Here is an 11,368-nt window from a genome sequence, read left to right on the forward strand (position 1 = left end):
TTCAGGCAACTTTTTATTTCAAGCTTATTAGAATTACAGCATTTTAACTCATGCCAAAAGTACAGCTTAATCAATGAAGCAGAGAATTCTTGAACTACCATGTTTAAAAACAAAATATTTTCCGCAAACGGTCAGAGTTATTCCAAAGATGTATTTTATACATAATTGGTAAAGCAGCTTGACTTGCCTACAGCTAGGCAGAAGATATTTTGATTAAATATTTATGTATTTAATACATATTATGTATTCAGGTAAATAATACACTGAACAAGGGAGGGAATTTGTGTGCATCAACAAGTTAGACCTTGTTCTCATAACTAGGTGATATGCTCCAAAATTCGTTTCTACTAGGGTTTATCAACTGGATTCCAGGAAGTGCAAATGTCTTTCCATACTGCTGTTACAGAAAGCACAGAAGCTGTTACTTGAGAGTTCTTAAGTTTATTTTCTTAGGATTTCAAATAGATTTTTATGTAGTGAAAAGGCCCAAGTTGAAGCACATTAAGGAGACAGGTGCTAATAAACATTTGAGGTTAACAAGCCGAAATGTGACGATTCCGATTCAAATTTGTAACTGCTTTCTACTTGTTTGCCAACATTAATACATAATTAGAAAGGTATACCAAAAGGAAGCTGATGCTACAGGCATAGGTGTAAATTTAGATATTCCATCTGCAAGAGCTGCCGTGTCCAACCCTCCTCTCAAAGAGTTGAGAGCCCTACTGAATGGAGATTGTTCATATGCTTTCATCAGTAGCCTTTACTTTATGAAATCATATTACTGTCTAGTCATTTTGCTCAGACAGTTATCACGGCACATGCATGGCACATGATAAAATACTTAAAACTATTAAGAACAACATGGTGTCTTGCTAAATTTGTATTTTCAGTGCTCAAGAAGACTAAGTGCTATTCTCTAACCTCATTCAGGGAAAGAATGCTAATTCCTAAATCTCACACTTGCAACTACTGCTGGAAGTATATTTTCCTAATTACACAGCAAATATTTTGCCATTTTATCAATGACTGAGCTATAGTTAGTGAACACAACCTTGGCATGTATGTTTCAAATAAAGCAATATGGTGTTACATAAAAAAAATCTATCTGCAAGAAAAACTTCTGAAGCAATGCTTTAGTGTTTGCTAAATGAATCTTGTAATATACTTTATCAGAAAACAAAATGGTCCTGTAAATATCTCTATGAGCAAAAAGTAAATGCCATAGTTACAGGGTCTAAGAAATCTAAAAGAAATCCATACCTTATGTGTTGTTAATATGGTGCCTAAATTTTGCAAGACTAATCACTCAGCTATCGGCAAGTCCAACAATGTGCAAACGTTCCCAATATTCTATTAAGAACAACAAGTGCTACTCAAACAAGAGACTGCTGAGATCTCAGACCACAAAAGCAAAGTCAGTCTCTGTGTCAGCAGTCACAGTGAAGATCCTGAACCAAAACATAACCCAACTTCTCTATACTGCTACAAGGTTAAGACAGGTATTCTAGCATCTGTCAATGTTACTAGAAAAAAATATTGATGTTTGAAAAGCACGGATGCATCACTAGTTAATCCAACTTTTCTTTGAACACGTGTACCATCATTCCAACTAATGAGTTCAGAAAGTGCTTCCTGTGAGAACTGATTCAAAGAATGACTGGCATGCTAATTTTAAACACTTTTACACAGAGATACCTCTGACTGATTACAGTGAGTTACTTCCATGTACCTGTGATTAAAAGCACAGTCCTAACCTTGCAAATCTATCTTTCTAATATATGAACATTTCTCACTCTGCATTACAATCCCCTATTTACAAAATACTTTAAAAGCTTTACATTTCTTTTTCCATACAAAAAAGTGCAATTCTCTCACCCCATTTTCTGAGGTAACAACATTCTTCATAAGATCTACTTTATAGCAGCCTATAGAAGCAAATAAGGTGCTTAGCTTATGCCCAGAAGCTAACTGGTTTAAGTACCAAAATGCAGTACATTTTCATTATCAGCAGGTCCAATTTTCTATGACTACTGCCGCAGTGGGGCTCCAGATAAGTTTGCCAGCTCAATGAGTGCCAGTGCCCCGTGCAAGCGTTCACGCTGTTCTTGAAGGCGGCTATAGGGGGTTAAATGGGCAGCAAACTTTTCCTCATCCTCATCATCTTCAGACTGAAGATATTCCATTGGATCTTGCTGCTCCTGATCAGGCTTATGAGTAGCTTTACTTTTCAATGTAGGAGTCCGCTGTTCTCTCATTTCCCAATACCTATTAATAAAAATAAAGCTTAAGATTCAAAATTATCACTGAAACATTTGGTCACGTAATTGTTTTTATGTAATTAAGTATGGGAAGATTTAGGACAGAAGTAGGCAACTTCCATGGGGGTGGCATTATGCCAATGGACGCCAAATAAACCCAACATTCACCATTTTGATCCTCTATCCCCAAAAACTATCCATAAAAAAGTTTGTTGCACTCTCAGAAGCTTCTGGGGGGCACACAATTGGCTTGTTTTGCTTTTGAAAAAGCCCCAGATCAGGCAGTGGGCACTTGAGCATCCCCCAACCACCACAAGCGGGAAGACCCTTTTAATGTCATCATCACTATGGGATAAAATGCTTACTCAAAAATGGTTCAGACAAAAGTGTGCTTATTTTACCAAATGGCATGAAAAAGGAACAGCCTGTATAACTTACTTTGTCAACCATTCAGCAACAGCTTTGTTGTCTGCAGTTTGTGTTTTATTTAGTCCATCTGTAGGCTCTTCTCGTCTCAGCTTTGCATAGGGATGCTTGGAACAATGGCGATTTGCATGTGTAAATCTGCTGACACATCCTTATTAAAAAGAAGTAGGAAACCAGTGAATAAACATATTATATGGGCTTCCCTGTGGATAAAAGGTAATTATGCTTTTTTTCCAGAATATGTAATAGAGAACATATACTGATTTTAGTCGCATAAAGATTGTTGAGCCCGACAGCCAAAGTTTTAGCTAGTGTGTTTTTATCAACACACTCAGCTCAATTCCAAGGCTCTTGATTAGAGTTGAGCACAAACTGCTGAGCCAGTTCCTCCTTTGGACGAACAGGTGTTCAGCACTTCCCAGCCCCACCTCCTCTGGCAGGCACCGACTCAGAGGCAGCGCCCGAGAAGGCAGAGCAGGGAAGCCAGAGCATGGCCTGAGTGGGCACCTGCTGGAGGAGGCAGGGCTGTGTGTCCACCTCTGGTCAAGAGCTTTGGAACTGAGCTCAGTGTGCTGGTAGAACTACATTAGCCAAAACACTTCAGCAGTTCATGCCTATCTCTACTCCTGACCAACTCCTTCTGACTTCTGCACCTAGTCCCTACATTTTTTCTTGTATGTACTGCCATAAGGTGTATGGCCTATTTCCTAAAGCCACAATTTTACAGGTCACCAAGTTCTTCCCATTGTCATTGTTTCCTTTTAAACTTCAGGCTCCACACCCATGCTTCTCACAAATCGCACGTCAAAAAGCGGACACCCAAACTGAGGACTTTATGCTAAGATTAGCCATGAGAAACCTGAGTGTGTATTTCAAATACTATGATTGACTCCATAAATCAGAGTGCTACGAGTATATTTTGCTTGTTGTTGAACTAAAGCTTATCCTCTGAACATACCCCTGACCAGTAAGTTTCCAGGCATGACAAGGGATTGCACCCAACTACTCTCATTCTAAAATGGCAAGCACCATCTCTAATCAATAGAACATCTTCCTTAAGTTTATTCCACTTTATTTATGTATTCTATCCCAATTCTAATGAGTCCTCAAAGTGCCTCCTTGTCATCGTCAAAAGTTCTGCTCTAGATTTCTCCAACACTAGAAAATTTATTTTCAGCCTTATCTTCATACTATCATGTATTGCTCATTACTGAGGATTGTTCTCATGAACCTTGTAAGAGCATCTTAGGTGCGACTAAACTGGAAAATGTGTCCAGTGGATAAACTACTATTTGATTTGCAGCCTGTATTCTGTTTGAAATTGCAGTCAGTGCTCACAAAGGGGCTGTGGATTGATTTGGAAGTTTCCCATTCATACTAGATGTGATTTGCACTCCACACCACAGCTCCCACTTCTTTCCTTTCTTTCTCTGGTCCTGCCCCTGCTGATTCTTTCATGGGGTGCAAATATGGGAAATAATAATAAGGACTCAACAGTAAGGTGATCTCACGCTAATCTCATATACAGTGGCGCCTTGCTAGACGATTGCCTCGCAAAACGAGGAATTCACTAGACGATGACTTTTTTGAGCAATGTTGTGCTTCGCAAAACGATTGTTCCTATGGGCAATTTTCACTGGATGTTTGGGTCCATGCCTTGCAAGACAGTTTTTTTTACTCTGTTTTGCAAGACGGTACCCCCCCCGAAACACATTACATAAGACCTACTTTTTTATCCCAAAAAAGGGGGAGAAAGCGTATGCTGCTGGCTTTCCAGGGTCTGCCTCCTGGAAAAACAGCAGCATACATTTTCTCCCCCACTTTTTTGGGATAAAAAAGTAGGTCTTATGTAATTAATGTGTTTCAATGGGGGAACCATCTTGCAAAGCATCACCAATGGGGCTATGGCTACAAATTTAAATGACAGAGGATGGTGAAAACATCCAGGAACCAAAGGGTAAAGAGATTATCAAAAAACCAGGGAAATCACAAATGTAATCTCCCATTAACACAAATTATGCAGTTGAGTTCCCCACATTTGGGGAAATCACAGGGATCAGCAGCACACCCAAAGTGCAATGGATGAGCCTCCCCCTGGGAAAACCACTTTTATGACATGGTATATATAAATCCCCTTCTGTCCCCTGACCCCAAAAGGCATGGTGACCCCCTGGCTGCACCTCCCACTCAGTACAGGGCTGCACAGCCCCAGTCCTGCCAGAGGCCAAGAGTTTGAGGTGCAAGGGCCATTCCAACTCATACCTTGCAGGGGAAATACCATGTCATAAAAGTGGTTTTCCCAGAGGGAGGCTCATCCATTGCACTTCTGGTAGGCTGCTGATCCCTGTGATTTTCCCAAATGTGGGGAACTCAACTACATAATTTGTGTTAATGGGACATTGCACTTGTGATTTCCCTGGTTTTTCTAGATTCCTTTTCATCTCTCTTTCTCCTCATCAGGACCTATTGCAAAGGTAGCAAGTCCTGGTGATGTCTTGTATTGCATTTTCCTCTTTTTCTCCCCAAATGGTAAAGGATCAGGGCAAAAGGAGTCACCATTATCAAGAGCCAGGGAACTGCTTTGACTTCTTTCATCCTCTTTCTTTGATGCAGGAAAGAGAAAGAGGGGGGAGGCCATCTGAGACCCATTGAATTTCCAATGGCAGTGCAAATGAGGGGATTGTTTTTTCTCAATATGGTATGGGGAACTGTTTTGCAAGACGATGTCTTCTATGGACAATTTTAGCAAGACAGTGATTTTTCCCTCAATTGGAACACATTAGATTTCAATGCATTCCAATGGGGAACTGGGTTTCGCAAGACAGCGATTTTCATGGAACGAATTAAAATAGTCTTGAGAGGCACCACTGTATGTACAAAAAGTAATTTTTTTTTAAAAATGGAGAACTATCAAAAGAGAGCAAAGAGTGCTGGCTCCAAAAAGTAGAACCCTGCCAGGGGTAGAGGAAAAAAACTACTTTAGAAGCAAAAAGGGCTGGGCTGATTTAAATCAGCCTTTGCATTATATGGTCTGTAAAAACTACTTTGAATTCACCCATTTAATAAGTGGAACAAATCCCATGGCACTTGACCATGTAGCTGCAGCCTTAGTTAAGACTACAGTATATCCTGTTTCTGTGTTAACCACAAGAAAACAGAGCAGCAACACAGAATACTGTACCAGCCTCTTAGCAGGCTAATAAATAAATACTTGAAAACTAGTAACTCTTGTGGTTGTAATCCAAAGCAATTTATTTGAACAAAGAGCATCAAAGCTCACCATTTTCTGCACAGACAAAAGGTTTTTCTCCTGTATGTAGACGCTGGTGTGTCTTAAGTTGCCCACTCTGAACAAAGGCTTTTCCACACTCTGGATAGTCACACAAATAAGGCCTTTCACCTGGGGGGAAATTGAACACTCATGTGTAGCACTTGAGATTTTACAGGGATGCTTTATAAATATTAAAGCTTTGAACATTTTTCAGAAACGGAACTATCTTGCCAAAGTTATAAGATTATAATTGTTAAGAAAATGTGTTGTTACTTTGAAGAGGTGATGAAATCAAAGTGGATGAAGAAAAGCTACAAAAAATAAAATCTGATATAAACCTTAGGCAACAGAATGACCATGATTCAGAGTATGATATAGAGTGAAGGCATTAGGTTCAATAGGGGGGAAAAAAACCAAGTTTTAAAATGCATTTTTGCAATTGTGTTTAGAATGTATGCTCAACAGAATGTATAAGCAGCTAACACTTCAAAGGAAACGACAAAGAATTCAAACTGACTCGTTGGTTTTTATCTGCCAAGTTATCTATAAAAGACCAGAATTCATAAAACCTCCCCCTTGGGTATAACAGATGTTTAAGAGAAAATGCAAAGCTTAAACTCTTGAAGTGAGTGATCAGTCCTATGCTACCGTTTTCCCCTGAAAATAAGACAGGGTCTTATAATAATTTTTGCTGTAGAGAATGCATTAGGGCTTATTTTCAGGAGATGTTTTAATTTTTTCATGTACATCTACATATATTCAGACACAGTCATGTCATCTTCTGGTTGCTGCACAATGGTGGAGGGCGGGATTTTACTTAATTGGGGCTTATTTTGGGGACAGGCTTATATTATGAGCATCCTGAAAAAAATCATACTAGGTCTTATTTTCAGGCCAGGTCTTATTTTCAGGGAAACAGTGTACTTGGATGCCAGTTTCACTGTGTCTAATAAGCTCAGGGATGTGGTGCAAGCATACTTGATACTGCCTTATACTTTCAAATGTGGTGTGTCTATTGCTGCTATGTTTATTAAGACACAATTACCATTTCATGTAGAGGGGTGCCCCGCTTGATGATTACCTTGTTAGACGAGGAAATTGCTTAACGATGAAGTTTTAAACGAGTTTTCCCTATTTAAACAATGTTTAAATTTAAATGATGTTTAAATTTAAATGTTTAAATAGGGAAAAACCGCTTTACGACTACCGGTTCCCTGCTTCGGAACCAATTTTTCGCTTAACGACGATCAAAACAGGTAATCGTCGGGTCTTCAAAATGGCTCCCTGCTGTGCAAAAATGGCTCCCTGCTGTGTTTTAGGATGGATTCCTCGCATTACAGACACCGGAAAATGGCCGCCCAATGGAGGATCTTTGCTGGAAGCTGAGGTATTTCGCCCATTGGAACACATTGAAACGGTTTTCAATGCATTTCAATGGGATTTTTACTTTTGCTTGACGACGATTTCGTTCTACAGCGATTTTGCTGGAACGGATTATCCTCGTCAAGCGAGGCACCACTGTAATATGTAACAGTAGTGCTTCATATCTGGAGCATGTGCAGCTCAGGAAAATCTTTTCCAATCCTTACAAATTAAATGCATCTTCTGCTCACAAGTTATAAGAGAAGAAAGCAAGTATTTGCAAGATTGTTTCTCCTGATATAAGAATGGCATCTCCAACCACTTTTTGTACTGCTACAGACTCCATCATGCTAGCATATCTTGGTGTGTGTGTGTATCTATGTGTATGCTCTGTCCTGTTAAATTGGAACTGATTTATAGTGACCCTAGTAGGGGTTTCAAGATGTGAGATATAGTGTTGCCTCGCACTGCGACGTTAATTTGTTCCTCAAAAATCACTGAACGAAAACGTCGCTATGTGATATTAAAAAGGCCATAGAAACGCATTAAAACCTGATTACAGTGGTGCCTCGCTTAGCGATTGCTTCGTTTAACGATGTATTCGCTTTGCGATGGGTTTCTTTGAGGAATTTTCTGCATCGTTTAACGATGTTCTCTATGGGGAAATTTCACTTAACGATGTCCATTTTTACTCATTTAAAAGTGTCTTTAAATGTTTGAAACCTCTTTTAAATGCTTGGAATAGTTAGTCCACCTTGTGAAACCTATGCACACTTAGTTTGGCTTTGTTCTGAGTCTTCGTTAATTTTTTTGTTTTTCCCTCATTGAAAAGCATTGGACTGTCCGTTCAATGGATTTAAATGGGGAAAACAAAAAAATCACCAAAAATTAACAAAGACTCAGAACAAAGCCACTTAAAAATGAGTGAAAACGGACATCGGAAAGCCATTGAAATGCATTGAGTCGGCTTCAATGTATTTTAATAGCTTTCCGATGGGGGAAACATTGTTTCACTTAGCAATGTTTCCTATGGGGATTTTCGCTTAAGGACGGTAATCCATTCCCATTGGAATGGATGACCCGGTTTTCAATGCATTCCTATGGGAAATGGTGTTTCGCTTAACGATGTTTTCCCATAGCGATGTTTTTTGGAACCAATTAACATAGTTAAGCGAGGCACCACTGTAATGTGTTCCTAGGGGCTTAAAACTCACCGTTCAGTGAAGATCCTCCATAGCGCGGCCATTTTCGGTGCCTTTTAAGCGAGGAATCCGTCCCAGAAAACACCGAGCTGCCATTTTGTTTACCTGGCGGCCATTTTGAAACCACCGATCAGCTGTGTGAAAATGGTCACTTTGCGATGATTGGTTCCCGAAGCAGGGAACCGATCATCGCAAAGCAAAATTCCCCCATAGGGAACATCGCAAAGCGATCGCATTTGTGATCGTAAACAGTTCGTCACAAAGCAATTTCGTCGCTAAACAGAGGCCTCGCTAAGTGAGGCACTAATGTATTTAAGAAGTGCTTTTACCGTGTTTCCCCAAAAATTAGACAGGGTCTTATGTTAACGTTTGCTCTAAAAACACATTAGAGCTTATTTTCAGGGGATGTTTTATTTTTTTCATGTACAACAATCTACATTTATTCAAATACAGTCATGTCATCTTCTTCTGGTTGCTGCACAATAGTGGAAGGTGGGGTTTCACTTAACTAGGGCTTATTTTTTTGGAATAGGGCATATAGTACAAGCATCCTGAAAAATCATACTAGGACTTATTTTCAGGTTAGGTCTTATTTTCGGGGAAATGGGGTACCAGTTCCCCTCCCCCAGTGAGTTGCTATGGTCAAGTGGGGATCTGAACCCTGTTCACCACACTGGGAAAATTCAGCACATCACACACAAATTCATTAGTCAATAGTACATTCAACTATGTTTCCATTTTTAATTCAAAGAATTGACAGAAGACTTATGGTTGTCCCTTGTTAACTTGTTCTGCTTACCAGTGTGAGTTCTTTTGTGGGCCTGTAAAGACTTCTCTCGTGGGAAGACTCTGTTGCAAACGTTACAGCGTATCCTGCTAGAAGAGTGCTCTCCCTCATTTATTAGATCTCGGACCGTGTCTGCTCTTGGACGACCACGTCTAATCCCATCCTAGTGAATTAGCAGAGTGAGGTCAAAATACTGACAAAATACAAGGGATCTATACAAAACAAATGGGGGGAGACCTGAATTCATAAAGCACTGGGAGCATCACCCACATTATCTTGGCAGACTCAAACTGTATTGTTAAACTTGGAACCACTTGTATACTTTGGCATAAACGTCATTGATAAATCTGAGTTTGCACCACCGGGCAGCTGGACTTCCTTCGCACGTTGTACAGTAACAATCTGTCCATCGAATTGTTTTGATTTTGGAAGTCTGGCAGGGCAGCCGATGTTGGGATCATGGGACAATTGTCGGAAATTCCTGCCTCCAAACATTTCTCCCACCGGAGGCTTCAAACCGTAACAACTTTCGCAGCTGTCCCAGGCTGGCTTTTCTCGCTTATGGGCGAGCGGCGTCCAAGGCAGCCCCGTTCACCCAGTTGGAGAAGGCGATCCCGAAAACGGAGGATCGGCGCGCATCGGAGAAAGATGAGCAGCAGCAGCAGCTTCGGCCGCTCCCGCAAACTCTCCTTCCCTTCTTGGGGACGACCGTCCTCCTCCTCCTCCCTCCCCCCACCCCTCGGCCCAGGGACGGCGCGTGCGCTACCTGTCTGGTCGCGCGCGCCGGGACTGGGCGAGAGGGATTCCCGGGCTTGCGCGCGAGGTCGGGGCTGGCGGCCGACATTTAAAAACAAATAAATCGGGGTGTGTTTTTTTTTTTGGCGGGCGGAGCTGTCGTCACCGAGAGCGTGAATCACCCGCGGAAGTGACTTAACTGAAATCTTTGGGCGAGCTAGGAAAGGGGGGCCGGGGTGGGGGCGCTCGGACACGGAAATTTTTTTTCTTGCTCGGGTTTGGTAAAAGAGGAGCCCCCCTTTCCCCCCCCTGCAGCAATCTCCGCGCGAGGCTTTCCCCCGTCTCTTCTTCACCCCCCCAATACAGACCCACACCCACAGCCTCCTCTCCGTTTAACCCCTTCAACCCCACTCACCCTCAAATGCCCGCTAATGCCGATGCCGCTGTCCGGGCTGCCCGCTTCTTCGTCTTCTCGGCCCGAGCGTCCCGGGGCGCCTCGGATCCCGCCCCCGCCGCCGTTACCTCCGCCAGGGCAGCCGACTCCTCCGTCGCGGAGGGGCTGAGGCGTGGCGGGCGGAGGGCTGAGGGTGACGTTGTGAGCGTTCTCCCCCCAGCGCCAGGGGTAGACCATGAATTCGCTGAAGCCCGGGCTGGTGGGGATGGGCGGCGGAGGCGGCGGCCCACGGGCGGGATCCTCGCTGCCTCCACAGGACGGCTTGACCGGGGTAGTCTTGATGACCGAGACCAGGACACGCTTCGGGGAGTCCGCTTGGCACAAGATCACGGCCGGATGGCCCGGCCGTTCAGACATCCTGCTCCAGAAGTCGTGGCTTCTCTCTGAGGCGATCCGGGGCCGGGGCCGCTGGCTTTTCCTCAGTGCCCGGAGGGAACACCTCTCAGGTTTGCATGACGGAGAAGCTAGAAGGATCCTTCAGAGAGAGAGGAACTGTCCACAAGCTCGCTCCAGCGACCGCGGCCTTTCCCCCCAACATGCGACTCGCCAGCCGCAGCCCCAACCACCGCCACCGAATCCTAGACTTTCCCGCGTTACATTTCGCGCCTGGGCGGAACCAATCATTAAAGCTGGGGCAAACGTCAGGAGCGGGAGAGAGCCTCAGCCAATCACCAGGAAAGAAAGCCCCACGCTCGTTGGGTTTCAAGGCGGCTCGCGGGGGGGAAAAAGAACGCGCGGGGTTGGGCTTCGCCGCCTCCGCGCTCAGCCATTGGTGACCGTTTCCCGAAGCCAGCCAACAGAATTCGAAAGTTTGGAGGGGAAGGGCGCGGGACGGCCCCCCTCCCCACCAAGGCCCGCCCCCAGCTTCCCTAG

The 11,368-nt window shown here is 43.2% G+C and overlaps 1 protein-coding gene and 2 non-coding genes across 3 annotated transcripts; 1 reads left to right on the plus strand and 2 right to left on the minus strand.

The window, feature by feature from the left end:
- ZNF367 (zinc finger protein 367) lies at positions 1 to 10,995 on the minus strand. Its single transcript, XM_072992340.2, has 5 exons — positions 10,457 to 10,995; positions 9,319 to 9,469; positions 5,965 to 6,084; positions 2,697 to 2,835; positions 1 to 2,265 (listed from the first exon to the last, which is right to left on the minus strand). Exons 1-5 carry the CDS (start codon positions 10,850 to 10,852, stop codon positions 2,028 to 2,030), a joined length of 1,044 nt encoding a protein of 347 aa, XP_072848441.2. The 5' UTR covers positions 10,853 to 10,995; the 3' UTR covers positions 1 to 2,027.
- LOC140705196 (U1 spliceosomal RNA) lies at positions 4,664 to 4,825 on the minus strand. Its single transcript, XR_012084668.1, has one exon. It is a non-coding gene; the product is annotated as a U1 spliceosomal RNA (small nuclear RNA).
- Positions 4,939 to 5,103, plus strand: LOC140705075 (U1 spliceosomal RNA). Its single transcript, XR_012084626.2, has one exon. It is a non-coding gene; the product is annotated as a U1 spliceosomal RNA (small nuclear RNA).
- Positions 10,996 to 11,368: the final 373 nt, after the last annotated feature.

Source organism: Pogona vitticeps, chromosome 2 (assembly GCF_051106095.1).
Source record: "Pogona vitticeps strain Pit_001003342236 chromosome 2, PviZW2.1, whole genome shotgun sequence".
Taxonomy (NCBI): domain Eukaryota; kingdom Metazoa; phylum Chordata; class Lepidosauria; order Squamata; family Agamidae; genus Pogona; species Pogona vitticeps.